Source organism: Cervus elaphus, chromosome 2, assembly GCF_910594005.1.
Source record: "Cervus elaphus chromosome 2, mCerEla1.1, whole genome shotgun sequence".
Taxonomy (NCBI): domain Eukaryota; kingdom Metazoa; phylum Chordata; class Mammalia; order Artiodactyla; family Cervidae; genus Cervus; species Cervus elaphus.
Window position 1 is genome coordinate 7,486,320 of NC_057816.1, and position 15,530 is coordinate 7,501,849.

Sequence of the window (15,530 nt, forward strand, 5' to 3'; positions counted from 1 at the left end):
GAGGGTGGGTGAGGTGGGCAGGGCCTCCAGGCTTGGGCACCCACGGTGGGTGTCCCAGCCCCTCATCAAAGAAAACCCACTACAGAGAACCAAGAGGGTGGGGCCCTCCACCTGCCCCCTCTCACAAACCAGCCCCAGCGCCCAGGAAATGACGGGCCACTCCCCTTACTGATGAGACCCAGTGGACGGCCCATGGACTCCCAAAGGCAAAATGCAGATTCCAGGCCCCGCCTGCCACTCGGGGCTCCGCCTGGGTCTCCCGGGGCCAAGGGCAGTCCCCACTCTCTACTGGCCCCGTCAGTCTCTGCCCTGCAGGTGCTGCCCTAGTTTGCAGCTCCCCCCAGCCCCTCCTCTACGCCCAACTCAACCTACTCTTATCTCTGGTAAGAAGAACTGGGATCCCAGAAGGACCGGAACGGCTTATACAAGCCGCAGGTGTCTGGGTCACAGGCGCAACTCCCCTCCCCCAGCCTCAAGAAGGCTTTCAGGAGGCTCTGTGCTCTGGGGAGCTTCCTGGGGGTCAGGCTGGTGTTAAGCAGGGGTTTGGGTCTCAGCCAGAGCCTCATGTTCCCTGCAGAACGTGCAGGGAAGGAAGGGGTCAGGGCTTAGAGGAGGGGGGCATGGAGGACCAGCAGGGCCACGTGGGACCTCAGCAGTGTGGCCCCACCCCCGCCCCCACCCCCCAGACGCCCAGGACTCTAGCAGAGGTGCCAGCCACTGGGGCGATGGGGAAGGAGACAGAGGGCAGGGCAGGGCGGGTGCAGGACCAGGTGCCCTCATGCGCCAGCAGGTTTAGGCAGAAACACACTCCAGAGACAAAAGCGGGGTCTTTGCCTTTATTGTTCGGGGTTTCTCCGCATGTAAACATGAGATCCCTCCCACCCCATCCCCAGGTGCCTCTGGTACCCTCGTCACTGAGTCCCCACAGAGTCCCCTTTAAAATCACCAATATAAAAAAGGAGAGCGGGAGGGAGGAAGGGAAGGTCTGACCACCCCCCAGGCTAGGCTGCTTCTTGCCAGCTGGCAGGGACAGGCTGGGGGGTGTTGTGGGGCAGAGGGGAGCGTTGGCTTCCGCACAGGCACGAACAGGTGTTCCCAGTCCTGGGGAGGGGGCCCCAGCTGGGAGGGGGCTCCACAGGTCTAGACGGCAGACTGTTGCAGAGCTAGTGGTTATAAAGTGTGCAGGTGGGGGAGGGGGCAGATGGGGGGCCTGTGGGGGGAGGAGAGAGGACACAACAGGATGTGGGAGGCCTGGGGCCCCCAGCTCCCCGGGGAGCCCCATCCTGAGGCAGGAACTAGCGAAAGCTGCCTCCCTGGTCTGGCGGCCAGAGGAGCTGGGGGAGTCCATGTGCGCCCGGTGGAGGCAGGGAGGGCCCCACGGCTCTGCCCAGAGCAAATGAACTGCGGCGGCTGAGAGGTGAGGGGACAGGAGGTTGAGGCCACCTCCTGCTCCAAGGAAGGCACTTGCAGCTGGTGTGGCGTCACAGGAAGGCATGGCTTGGCGGACGAGGAGGACAGAGGAGCGTAGCAAGGGGGCCCGAGCCCCCGCCTCATGCAAACATGGTCAGCTGTAACCACTGCCAGGCAGAGAGGGCATAGAGAGAGGTCAGCCAGGGCAGAAGCCCCAGGTCCAGCCTCCCAGCTCCATGGCTCAGGGGCTGCCGTCTCCTCCCCCCGTCAAGGGCAGGAGGGAGAGGGACCCTCCTGGGGAGGGGGCCACTCTTACCTCCTCCACCCCTGGGGGCCCAGGCTGCTGGCTCCAGTGCAGGCCTCCAGGGGCCTGGGCCTCCCTGCCCCCACCCTCAGAAACCAGAGATCCTTGCTGTGTCCTTGCAGGATACAGGTGGCCAGCCTCAGGGCTGACTCTGAGGCTGCAGGCTGCAGCCCCCCGCCACGGGGTAGGGGGTGGGTGAGGAAAACCCACTGCCCCTGAGCGCCTTCCCCCACCCAACCAGAGAAGAGCCCCACCTTAAACAAGTCAAAGGTCACCACTCCATCCAGATCGGTGTCCAGAGTTTTGAAAAACCCTGTGTGTTCAAGAAATGATGAGGTGGGAGGAGGACTCAGTGCAAGGGCTGGCCCCACCTCCCGCCTCACCCTCCACCTCCCCATGGCATCCCAAACTCTTGTACCCTCACAGCCAGGGAGCATCTCCCCCTGCTGCCCAAGAGCTCCCTCCAGAGTTCCCTTCCTACTCCTCATCTCCTGGCCATCAGCCTGTGTGGACCCCCAGCTCCACTCCCCGAGACCCCCATGGGAAGGGGGCGCCCACGGGGACACTCACGGAACATGGTCTCCAGCCGCACCAGGCAGCACACGAAGTTGTCGAAGTCCACGGCCAGGTCGGGCTCCGAGTAGCGGGTGATGATGAGCTCGTAGAGCTTCTTGTTGAGCTTGAAGCCTGGCCCAGGAGAGCAGGTGAAGCACCGGGAGGTGCAGGAAGGGGGACGGAAGGCTGGGCGGGGTGAACCCTGGGTGGGGGGTCCTGGGCAAGTGCTGGCCCAGAGAAAGCTTGAGGACCCAGAATGCCCCACCCAGGAGCTGGCCATCAGGGCCCACAGGTCCAGTTTCATCTGCTCGGAAAGCCCTGGCCTCATCCTGAACTGGGACTGTGAGGGTGAGCCCTGCACGGCTCCCACTGGAGCCCCTGGAGGCCAGCTCTACTTCTCCCTGGCTGTGTGGCTCCAGGCCAGTCACTTCCCCTCTCTGAGCAGGCACTTTTCTCTGTGCTCAGTGAGATGATAAAAGACCCTATCCTTAGCAGGCTGCAGTGAGGACAAAAAGAAATGCTGATAATAGTCACCAGAAGAAAAAGGCAGTTAGATGGCTGTTATCACTTCACCACCATTACCATCAACACCCCTGCCCTGCCCCCTCTCCCCTGCCCCCATGGGTGGGCCACTGCCCTGGGAGCTGTCAGGGAAGCGACCCGGGGCCATCTCCCTGGGGGCTCCACAGGTCCTTTCCGCCCTCAGGCCTCACCTGCAAACTCAATGGCCATCCGCATCTCATAGGCACTCATGCTGCCAGACTTGTCCAGGTCAAACTTCCGGAAGATGGACTGGGGTGGGGGGCAGAGGGTGAGGGCTCGGTAAGCATCCAGCCCTTCCCATCCGCCCAGCATGGAGGGTGGGGGGAGAGGTGGTGAGCCGCTGGGACATGTGGGCTCAGAAACGCAGAAGCCAGGGTGAGGGCTTGGGAACCACACAGCCGGTCGGGGAACTGGAGGCCCGCCGCCCGCTGTGATTGAGGCCGAAGAAGAGGGGAGGGTGCTGCCGGCAGGAACTACCCACCAGGTAATTCCGGATCCGGTTCCACAGGATGTTGAACTCCACCAGGCCCAATTTGCCATTGCCGTCGCGCTGGGTGGCCGTTAAGAAGAAAACTCCACAGCTTAAACCAGACACCAGGAGAGCGGGTGCTGAGCACCGAGGGGAGGGGAGACTGGCCGTGGAGAGAAACCCGAGGCAGGGGAGCGGAGAAGCCGCAGGAGCCGCCCAAGGCCAGGCCTGAATCGGGGTGGGCTGGGAGGGGCGTTCACTGAGCGCCAGCCTTGGGGTCACCTGTGGACGAGGCTCTCCCCCGTCACTTGACACGGCCCTGTGCCTCAGTTTTCCCCCCAGTCAAGGGGAGGACGCCAGGAAGAAGGAACTGGCCCATTCACACCTGTCCTTTTCCCCGCGCTGCTCCTGGGACGGGTCACCCACAGCCCTCCCCAGGCCGACGTCCCAACCCCGGGCCCTGCTCAGCAGGATACATCCATGAGGTTGACCATGCTGCGGCAGGACTCCAGGCTGAAGCCCGTGGTCCGCAGGTCTTTGTCTGCAAGAAAGACCAGTCTCAGCACCTCACCCCGGCCAGGGCCCCAGCCTGCCCCGAGCTGGGAGGACTGGGTGGGACAGAGGGGCGGGGAGGCACCATTCCTGTCCCCTGGAATCTGAACTCTAGCTGAGGAGGTGTGTAGGATTGTTTTTATCATCAGAAAAAGGAGTTTAAAGTATTCTAGGAGTCAAGCCGTTGACCCAACAGCCACATCAACACCACGATTAGATGTGAGTAAAAAGGGACAGTGCTAGACAGAAGTGAAGGAAATGGAGTAGAAAGATGTAGCAAAGGTGGTCCCAGCAGGGCTAGGGGTTGCTGCAGGTCCCGAAGGGTGAGAAGAGCAGGAGAGAGGGGTTCTGGGCTGAGGGAAAAGCATGGACAGAGGTTGGAGGTCAGAGATCAGAGGCGGGGGCAAAGGGAAGGCTGAAAGGCAGCTGCCTTCAGCTGTACACCTTGGGGAGTGAAGCCAGTCACCTGTCACCTGCCTTTTGGGAGGAAGGGGGCTGGCGCACCGGCCCTAAGGTGCCATCAGCCAGCTAAGCTGCTGCTTTTTTGAAATATCCATCTATTTATTTATCTGGCTGCATTGGGTCTTAGTTGCGGCATGCAGGATCTTCCTTGCGGCACATGGACTCTCCAGTTGTGGCACAAGGGCTTTGCTGCCCCTGGGCCAGGGATCAAAGGTGGATTCTTAACCACTGGCCCACTCCCCAGCTAAGCTCCTAATCACACCAGGGCCTGGAGCTCAGGCACAGAGAATGGGATCCGGCAAGAGGAGCTTAGGAGGAAAAAGGGGGGTGAGCAGTGTTCTGAAAAGCAGTGGAGGGTGCCAGACCTCAAAGATCGAGGGGTTGGGTTCAGCCCAGGGTGGGAGGAGAAGGCTAGATCCTGGAGTCTGGAGGAATGGGGGATGAGGGGGTGGAGGCAGGACACGGGGTGGAGAGCAGTCGCCCAGGGACACTCACGTTTGCTGATGATCCTGTTGAGGATGGTCCGCAGCTCCTTGACGCTGATCTCCATGTCCTGGGGGGAGAAGGAGGATGGCATCTGCCCTGGGGAAACCCTTGGTGCCCCAGAACACCCGCCACCAGGCCCGGCCTACCTCCCCTGCCAGTTGTCTGAAGAGGGACTTGAAGTTCTCATCAATCTCCTCTTCTGAGAGCACTTGCTGGAGGGAGAAGACGGGGAGAGCAGGTCAGGGGCGCCCCAGCCTGGCCTCTGCATGGCCAGCAGCTGCAGGCGGGGCTGGGAGCACTCATCAGCTAGGTGTCACTTCATTCAGAGCTTCACTCTCCTCATCTGTAAAATGGGAATCCAGCCTCTACTCTATCCCTGCCCAGAACTCCTGTGGTCTAAATGTGGAGGCGGAAGTTCAGTCCAATGATGAGGGGCGAGGCTGGATCCCTGCTGCATGACCAAGTTCCCTAACCTCTCTGAACCTGAGTTTCCCTCTGAGAGGAGAGACGGTGACAGCACCCTGACACGGTTGTTATGGAGGAAACCGGGTGACCCGGGTAAACAGCTCAGCACAGACCCCGTAGAGAGCAAGAACCCAAGGGCCCTGCACCATTACTATCACCAAGTCCTTTGCAAACTGTAAAGTGCTTGGCAAGTGAGGGATGTGTATGGCTCTTGCCAGGAGGGGCTCTGCCCTGCCGGCTGGAGACCAAGACACAGGCCACCCGGGTCCCCATCGTGCACCCAGGGCGGGGGCAGGGCACATACCTCGTCGGGGAGATTGGCCTGGACCTGGTCGTCCAGCTCTCTGCAGAGGGTGGGGAGAGAGAGGGGCCCGTCAGCGGGGGTTGGGGTAGCGAGGGCGTAGCGGGAGGAAAAGGGGAGACGGGGGAGGGGCTTTCTACTCACTGGGTCCCCGCGCACTTCTCTGAGAAGAAACGCAGCACAAAGTCGCCCTCCTTGTTGGGCTCGAAGGTGGAGGGCACCACCACGTACTCCCCTGGCGGCAGGCGGAAGCGGGTGCTGACCTCCCGCAGGTTGATGAACTGCTCGGACCGGGCCCGGGATGCATTGGCCAGGAAGAAGTCTCGCTTCAGGTGCACGGCCGGCTGGCCCACCAGCTGGTGGGCGGAAGGAAGAAGTGGGGGCTGCAGCTCAGCCCACCCTTAGGAGTTGCCCCCAGACCCAGACCCCAGACCTCAAGCTCCAGGTTCTGGCCAAGAGGCCGGAGAGCAGGGTCACGGCTCAGTCACCCACATTCGGCCACATTGCTTGTTTCCTCATCTGTAAAATGGGTGTAAGAGCTCTGCCTACTGCACAAGGGTGAGGGGAGGAGACACCATGGAAGTGAATGCAGACAGTAAGGGAAACCACTAGACCATTCAGGTATGACCTAAATCAAATCCCTTATGATTATACAGTGGAAGTGACAAATAGATTCAGGGGATTAGATCTGATGGACAGACTGCCTGAAGAACTATGGACAGAGGTTCATGACATTGTACAGGAGGCAATGATCAAAACCATCCCCAAGAAAAAGAAATGCAAAAAGGCAAAGTGGTTGTCTGGGGAGGCCTTACAAATAGCTAAGAAAAGAAGAGAAATGAAAGGCAAGGGAAAAAAAGGAAAGATAAACCTATTTGAATGCAGAGTTCCAAAGAATAGAAAGAAGAGATAAGAAAGCCTTCCTCAGTGATCAGTGCAAAGAAATAGAGGAAAACAACAGAATGGGAAAGACTAGAGATCTCTTTATGGTATGGACCTAACAGAAGTAGAAGATATTAAGAAATGGCAAGAATACACAGAAGAACTGTACAAAAAAGATCTTAATGACCCAGATAGCCATGATGGTGTGATCACTCACCTAGAGTCAGACATCCTGGAATGGGAAGTCAAGTGGGCCTTAGGAAGCATTACTATGAACAAAGCTAGTAGAGGTGATGGAATTCTAGCTGAGCTATTTCAGATCCTAAAAGATAATGCTGTGGAAGTGCTACACTCAATATGCCAGCAAATTTGGAAAACTCAGCAGTGGCCACAGGAATGGAAAAGGTCACTTTTCATTCCAATCCCAAAGTAAGGCAATGCCAAAGAATGCTCAAACTACCGCACAATTGTACGCATCTCACATGCTAGCAAAGTAATGCTTAAAATTCTCCAAGCTAGGTTTCAACAGTACATGAACCAAGAACTTCCAGATGTTCAAGCTGGATTTAGAAAAGGCAGAGGAACCAGAGACCAAATTGCCAACATCCGTTGGATCATAGAAAAAGCAAGAGAATTCCAGAAAAACATCTGCCTTATTGACTATGCCAAAGCCTTTGACTGTGTGGATCACAACAAACTGAAAAATTCTTCAAGAGATGGGAATACCAGACCACCTTACCAACCTCCTGAGAAATCTGTATGCAGGTCAAGAAGCAACAGTTAGAACTGGACCTGGAACAATGGACTGGTTCAAAATTGGGAAAGGAGTATGTCAAGGCTGTATATTGTCACCCTGTTTAATCAACTTATATGCAGAGTACATCATGAGAAATGTTGGGCTGGATGAAGCACAAGCTGAAATCAAGACTGCAGGGAGAAATATCAACAACCTCAGATATGCAGATGACAACACCCTAATAGCAGAAAGCAAAGATGAACTAAAGAGCCTCTTGATGAGAGTGACAAAGCTGCCTTAAAACTCAACTTTCAAAACACTAAGATCATGGCATCCGGTCCTATCACTTTATGGTAAGTAGATGGGGAAACAATGGAAACAGTGACAGACTGTTTTCTTGGGCTCCAAAATCACTGCAGATGGTGACTGCAGCCATGAAATTAAAAGACACTTGCTCCTTGGAAGAAAAGCTATGATAAACCTAGACAGCTTATTAAAAAAGCAGAGACATTACTTTGCCAACAAAGGTCCATCTAGTCAAAGCTATGGTTTTTCCAGTAGTCATGCACTGATATAATAATTGGACCATAAAGAAAACTGAGTGCTGAAGACTTGATGTTTTTGAATTGTGGTGTTGGAGAAGACTCTTGAGAGTCCCTTGGACTGTAAGGAGATCCAACCAGTCCATCCTAAAGGAGATCAGTCCTGAATATTCATTGGAAGAACTGGTGCTGAAGCTGAAGCTCCAATACTTTGGCCACCTGATGGGAAGAACTGACTCATTAGAAAAGATTGAAGGTGGGAGGAGAAGGGGACAACAGAGGATGATGGTTGGATGGCATCACTGACTTGATGGACATGAATCTGAGTAAGATCCGGGAGGAGGTGATGGACAGGGAGGCCTGATATGCTACAGTCCATGGGGTCACAAAGAGTCGGACACAACTGAGCGACTGAACTGACTGATGACACCATGAAATAACTTTCTTATCATCCTTACCAGGAGCTTCCCATATAAGACGCTGCAGGGCCCTCTACACAAGGCACCTCACTTATGCTCATGGGAGCCCATGAGGCTTAGAGCTTAAGCAACTTGTTCAAGGGCACAGAACACTCAGCCCACCCACTATCCCGTTCCCAACCAGCATCCCAGATGTCCTCAGTGTAAAGAGTCAGACAGGAAGAGCCTCATGGGTGCGGTTCAGGCAGGGCTCTGAGGGTCAAGGTTCAAATCCAGCCTCTTTACTTGTTACCTGCTCTGACACACAGGACAGTGTTTGCTCTGCCCACTGAATAGCGGGCAAGGGGTTGGGGGCACTGTGTGAGCCCCCAAAGGAGGTGACGTCTTAGCTCTCTACGTGTGGGTGTGCCGCTGTCCTGCTCCCTCTGGGCACCATCAGGCCACGTGTGTTCAACGGTGTGTAAATCCAGGTGAGTCAGGTGCCACACCTACCTCTGGAGGGACCTGCCGGAGAAATGAGGGGAGTTAGAGATACACGCTTGGCCCAGGGGCAGGGGGTGTGATGTGAGCCACGCAGGGGCCCCGAGTTCTTTGGATGAAAAGGACAGGATGGGGAGACCAGGTGGGTTAGGGATGGGCCTGGGGCTACTGTTGCCTCAGATCTGTTTTCACGCCAGAGGGCCCTCTTGGTCCCTGGAATGCCCTGCACCTCGGCTCTGAACCGGAGTCTCCAGGATTGCCCCCGGGTGGCCAACAGAGAAGTCCTCCAGCCCAGGGACATCAGACACCCACACCAATCTGCTGCTGGGGGCTGCGGGCCTGGGCAGAGGCTGTGACTGTCCTTTACCCTCACCAGGGAGATCCAGAAGTGTCTGTCTGCCACGAATACAGAGTATGTAGCAGGGCCCTCCATGGCCAGCATCTGCTTACATACTTCCCAGATGGGGAGCTCACTGCTTCTCCAGGAGAGACCACTTGCCCACTCCTTTCTGAAATGGAGCCAGGCGGTCTGTCTCCCAGGCATTAGCTAAGCCAGAGCTCTGCCCAAGAGCAGCCTGCTGGCCTCCGAGGACAGGGAGAAGAATCTCAGGATCTCCCCTTCTCCTGGCTAAACATTTTCCTCACCCACTATCCGCCTCCCGGGAAGAATTTTAGGCCCTGGCTGCCCTAGTCCTGGCGGAGGGCCTCAGCAGGTGCTTCCCCAAGGTCAGGTCTAGGACTGTGCACCTCAGGGGTGTGACCGGCCCCAGTTGTCCCAGGATTGGCAGGTGTCACCAAGTCCTCCGGAGCCCCCTGGCGCCCCTTGGCGGAGCTCGCAGGGAGGCCGCTTTCTCTGTCGCGTTCCGCCCATTTACCTCGTAGACGGCGAAGCCTATGGTCTCCATGTCACGGCCGAACCGGCGCTCCCGACGGCGGTGCTTCTGCATGAGGGCGAGCAGGAAGCTGCAGCCTGACTCGCGACCCCCGTAGTCGTCGTGGTCCGGGTCATCCGTCTCCTCCAGCCGGATCTTGAATTGGGGGTTCACCCAGAAAGTGGCTGCAGGAGGTAGAGAGGCGGGGATCAGAGGAGAGGCGGAGGAGAGCAGCCCTCCATCAAGCCTTCCCTCCTCCATGTGTTCATTCAGCAAATATCGCTGTGTCCACCGTGTGCCAGGTGACATGTGTGTGGTGGGGACACACAAAGTCCCTGCCCTCAGGAGCTCGCGTTCCAGAAGGAGAGGCAACGCGCGTGCAAGTCGGGTTAGTCAGTGGGACAGTTACAAAGAAAGCAAGCTGGAGTTGGGCAGGGGAGGAATCTTCCAGGTGAACTGTGAGCTGAGACCTGAAGGGGAAGGCCTGGGAAGCAGGACAAGGCAGAGAGAGAAAAAAGACCCACAGCGGGGGCTCCAGTGAGCAAAGGGGATCTGGGACGGTGACAGGTCAGTGGTAAGAAGTGTGGATTGAATCAAAGAGCAAAAAGACCCCCTGACAGGTCTGTACTGCGAGGGGTGTGACTGGATTAGGGTTTTAGAAGGTGGCTGCTGTGTGGACAGTGACTTGGAACAGGGGCAGAGAAAGAGGGTCTGAGGGGAGGCCACAGGGCTGAGGGAGACTTGCATTTCTGGCCGTTCAGTAATTCAGCTGCCTGAACAACCCCCCTGACTAGAACAACAAAGTGCGGGACAGAAAATACAAAACCTCCTTTTAAAGGTACCAGTAAGTCCAGCATTCCCTCCCCCCATACCAAATGAACATTAATCAAAAAGATAGATAATAAAAAAAAAAAAGATAATAAGCGAGGGTGTAGAGAAATCAGAACCTCACATACAGCTGGTAGGAACATAAAATGGTACAACTACTTTGCATAATAATCTGGAAGTTACTCAAATGGTTAGACATAGAATTACCACATGACCCTGTGATCCCACTCCTAGGTATATGTATGTATGTATGTATATGTATACCTACATACATATATGTATATATCTCCAAGACTAATGACAACATGTGGTGTTGGTGGTTTAGTCGCTAAGTCATGTCTGACTCTTGCGACCCCATGGACTGTAGCCCTCCAAGCTCCCCTATCCATGGGATTCTCCAGGCAAGAGTACTGGAGTGGGTTCCCACTTCCTTCTCCAGGGGATCTTCCCGACCCAGGAATCAAACCCAGGTCTCCTACACTGCAGGCAGATTCTTTACCGACTGAGCTATGAGGGAAACCCCTCTACAAAAGCTATGAGGGAAGCCCCTCTACAAAAAGTTCTATAAAATGGGAGGTGCTTTTTGTCTCAGCCAGAAAGTCTTTCCTCAGACCACCTTTTCTAAAGTAGTTTCCACTGTCATCCTAGCAACCTCCAGTTTCTTAGCATCTGCATGTGTGCTAAGTCTCTTCAGTCACCTCCAACTCTTTGCCACCCCATGAACTGTAGCCCACCAGGTTCCTCCGTTCATGGGGTTCTCCAGGCAAGAATACTGGAGTGGGTTGCCATTTCCTTCTCCAAATGACAACATACGTCCACACAAAAAACTTGTATGTGACTGTTCAAAGTAGCATTATTTATAACTGACAAATGATAGAAACAACCCAATTTGAACAAAATGTGATATAACACAATAATGGAATATTATTCAAAAAAGGAATGGAGTACTGACACATGCTATATAACAAGGATGAACACTGAAGACATTATGGTAAGTGAAAGAAGCCAGTCACAAAGGATCACATGTTGTATGATTCCATTTATATGAAATTATTTTCTGGAACAAGCAAATCCATATGAGACAGAAAGTAGATTAGTGGTAGGATAGAAATAAGGGGGAGAAGTGACCTGGGAGTAACAGCCAGGGGTGTGTAGGGTTTCTTTGTGGGGGTAATGAAAATGTTCTACAATTGATGTGATAATGGGTACACAACTCTATGAATACAGTGAAGGCCACACTGGATTTTACACTGTAAAATGGGTGAAATATATGTGAATTTTATCTCAATAAAGCTATTTTTAAAAAATGGAAAGTGGGAGCCATGAAAGGTAAATAATGCCAAAGGACTTCTATGGACTCATAGAGACCTGGAGTCCTGCCTGGGCACAAGGGCAGGAGAAAAGTCCAACAAGAGATCCCAGTAATAAAACTGGAAGCTCTGTGAGGAATGCCAGCAGTGGAAGTGTGAGAAAATAAAACCACTGGGAGGAAGGAAAGCATTCTCTGAGAATTTACAACCATAAGCAGCCTTCTCATGAGCTTGCAGTTTTAATTCATCCTGCCTGTGAGGTAAAAAAAAAAACTTAAGGAGAGAATTTATCTTTAAGAGTCATGGCTTTGGAGTATCCCAGGTGACTGGCAGAAACACTCAAGGAACTTAACTTCATCCAAGAACTCAAAGAACTCCCACAGATATACTTCTAGGTCAAATAAGCCAAAAACCTCACAAGGCTGAGAACAAGCAGCCTTGTGAGTGGACAAGTGGACAAACCTCATGATGGCTGAGACTGACCAGCCATGATGGATGAAAAACAACTTGCCAACACTTCAGATACTGAAATTATCGGACATGGACTATGGAAGACTGAGCTTACTATGTTTGAAGAAATGAATGAGAAGCTGGAATATATGAGCAAGAATGAACAGATTAGAAAAAAGCCATTAACACTTCCAGAAATAAATTTTTCAAGTGAAATTAAGTATTTGGTGGAAAGATTAACCAACTGCAAAAAAGAAAAGTCAAGTGAATTGAGAATAGATCTAAAGAAACTACCCAGAATGCAATCTAGGGAGATTCAAAGAAGGACCATTTAAGAGATGTTAAGAGATCTAGAGGATTGACTGAGGAGGTCTTGCTTACATTTGATTGGCATTCTCACAGTAGAAAATAAAGAGACTAGGAAAATGGTATTCTAAAAGAGCATGAAAAATAAATAAATAAATAAAAGAGCACAGGTAAGCATTTTCTAGAATTGCTGAAAGACATCAATCTTCATAGACAGGGAGCTCAACAAATCCAAAACAGAATCCTCAACTCAACACATCATTGTCTAACTGTAGAATATCAAAGAAAAATAATCTTAAAAGAGGAAAGACAAACATTTCGGAAGACATGGTAGATGGACAGATTCCAGACTCACACAGCAACAGTGGCAGCACAGTCAAGAGTAAGAGCATCTCCAGGGAGGTGAAAGTCATGTCGATTCAAGATTCAACATCCAGAGAATCGTCAAGAATGAGCACATCATAAAGGCATTTTACACAAGTTCTGAGAAAATTTATTACCAAAGACCCTCACTAAAAGAAATTCAGAAGGATATATTACAGACAGACAGAAAAAGATCTCAGGTGAAAGGTCTGAGTATGGTGAGCAAGAATACTAATATTATGTGGGTACTCAAACAAACATGGATTATACCAAATAACGGGGATGATGATGGTGCTTACTTTAGGACAGGCAGGAAATAGCTAAGGATTATAATACTAGCTAAAGATAGCATATTGAACAAAGAGAAGATGTGATCCAGCTCAAACATTTTCAGGTCTTTATACTGTTCAGGTAGAGGGTAAAGACACTGATCAACTAACTTTGGAACTTATTAAGCAAGCTCTTATATCTTCCAAACTCAAAAAGGGAAAAACTAGCAGACAGAAAAGAACTCACTCTAAAAGAAAGTACAGCAGGAGGGATGAACAGAAAATGCATAGTAAGTCTGCTGAAATAAATACAAATATATCAGTAACACTATGAATGTAAATGGGTTAAATTTTCCAATCGAAGGACAATGTTTTCCAAATCTGACTATTAAAAAATAGTCATATGCTATTTATAAGAGATAACTAAAACACTGAGCTATAGAAAGATCAGACATCAAAGAGTATAACAAGACATACCACAAAAACAGTAATCAACAGAAAACTGGAATAGCATAGTCACACAGACTGAAACGGACTTCAAAGTAAAAAGAATTATTAAGATGAAGGTGGGCACTAGAAAACAAAAAAAGTAAAAAAAGTAAAAAAAAAAAAAAAAAAGTTTAATTCACCAGGAACTTAAAACAATTTTAAACTTGATACACCTAAAATCATAGCTCAATATATGTAAAGAAAAATAATTGACAGAAATAAAGGGAGAAATTGGCAAAGCCAACAGGATGGTGTGAGATTTTTATTATCCCTCTTCCAGTAATTGATAGATTAAGCAGACAAAATAATCAGTAAGTTTGATACAATGAACAATTGTAGAAGATTCCCTCTAACGTTCAGAGAATAGTCAAGAGAATAGACCTGTCAAGAGAATAGACTCCAGATTGGGTTAAATCCCATCTCAGCCACTTATTAGTGACGTTGGTAAACTACTTAATTTCTCTGTGCCTCACTTTCTCCATCTGTAAAACAGTGATAATATACTACATCCCTCATAGGGTCAGTGTGAAAGTTAAGTAGATTATATTTTAAATATTTACAGATGTGCTCAGCATACAGTACACAACATGAAAGTGTTAGCCAGTCTTTTTAAGAATATGTGAATATCAATTTGTATGGAAATACAAAAAACCTCGAATAGCCAAAGTAATCTTGAGAAAGAAGAATGGAACTGGAGGAATCAACCTGCCTGACTTCAGGCTCTACTACAAAGCCACAATCATCAAGACAGTATGGTACTGGCACAAAGACAGAAATATAGATCAATGGAACAGAATAGAAAGCCCAGAGATAAATCCACGAACCTATGGACACCTTATTTTTCACAAAGGAGGCAAAGATATACAATGGAAAAAAGACAACCTCTTTAACAAGTGGTGCTGGGAAAACTGGTCAACCACTTGTAAAAGAATGAAACTAGAACACTTTCTAACACCATACACAAAAATAAACTCAACATGGATTAAAGATCTAAATATAAGACCAGAAACTATAAAACTCCTAGAGGAGAACATAGGCAAAACACTCTCCGACATAAATCACAGCAAGATCCTCTATGACCCACCTCCCAGAATATTGGAAATAAAAGCAAAAATAAACAAATGGGACCTAATTAAACTTAAAAGCTTTTGCACAACAAAGGAAACTTTAAGTAAGGTGAAAAGACAGCCCTCAGACTGGGAGAAAATAATAGCAAATGAAGAAACAGACAAAGGATTAATCTCAAAAATATACAAGCAACTCCTGCAGCTCAATTCCAGAAAAATAAATGACCCAATCAAAAAATGGGCCAAAGAACTAAACAGACATTTCTCCAAAGAAGACATACAGATGGCTAACAAACACATGAAAAGATGCTCAACATCACTCATTATCAGAGAAATGCAAATCAAAACCACAATGAGGTACCATTACACGCCAGTCAGGATGGCTGCTATCCAAAAGTCTACAAGCAATAAATGCTGGAGAGGGTGTGGAGAAAAGGGAACCCTCTTACACTGTTGGTGGGAATGCAAACTAGTACAGCCACTATGGAAAACAGTGTGGAGATTTCTTAAAAAACTGGAAATAGAACTGCCATATGACCCAGCAATCCCACTTCTGGGCATACACACTGAGGAAACCAGATCTGAAAGAGACACGTGCACCCCAATGTTTATCGCAGCACTGTTTATAATAGCCAGGACATGGAAGCAACCTAGATGCCCATCAGCAGATGAATGGAGAAGGAAGCTGTGGTACATATACGCCATGGAATATTACTCAGCCGTTAAAAAGAATTCATTTGAATCAGTTCTAACGAGATGGATGAAACTGGAGCCCATTATACAGAGTGAAGTAAGCCAGAAAGATAAAGAACATTACAGCATACTAACACATATATATGGAATTTAGAAAGATGGTAACGATAACCCTATATGCAAAACAGAAAAAGAGACACAGAAGTACAGAACAGACTTTTGAACTCTGTGGGAGAAGGTGAGGGTGGGATGTTTTGAAAGAACAGCATGTATATTA

At 50.4% G+C, this 15,530-nt stretch overlaps 1 protein-coding gene across 4 annotated transcripts in view; it reads right to left on the reverse strand.

Annotated features, from left to right (window-relative positions):
- Nucleotides 1-822: 822 nt before the first annotated feature.
- The window catches only part of CAPN1 (calpain 1), a 28,597-nt gene continuing 13,889 nt past the window's right edge, over nt 823-15,530 (reverse strand). For all 4 annotated transcript variants that reach the window (XM_043927124.1, XM_043927127.1, XM_043927126.1 and 1 more), the window contains exons 11-22: nt 9,482-9,663; nt 8,619-8,630; nt 5,692-5,903; nt 5,551-5,590; nt 4,928-4,993; nt 4,791-4,848; nt 3,758-3,822; nt 3,294-3,362; nt 2,983-3,061; nt 2,285-2,401; nt 1,969-2,027; nt 823-1,577 (exon numbers count right to left, since the gene is read on the reverse strand). In XM_043927124.1, coding sequence (XP_043783059.1) covers nt 1,551-1,577; nt 1,969-2,027; nt 2,285-2,401; nt 2,983-3,061; nt 3,294-3,362; nt 3,758-3,822; nt 4,791-4,848; nt 4,928-4,993; nt 5,551-5,590; nt 5,692-5,903; nt 8,619-8,630; nt 9,482-9,663 — 986 coding nt within the window. In that variant the 3' untranslated portion in view covers nt 823-1,550. The remainder of the gene's footprint in view (nt 1,578-1,968; nt 2,028-2,284; nt 2,402-2,982; nt 3,062-3,293; nt 3,363-3,757; nt 3,823-4,790; nt 4,849-4,927; nt 4,994-5,550; nt 5,591-5,691; nt 5,904-8,618; nt 8,631-9,481; nt 9,664-15,530) is intronic.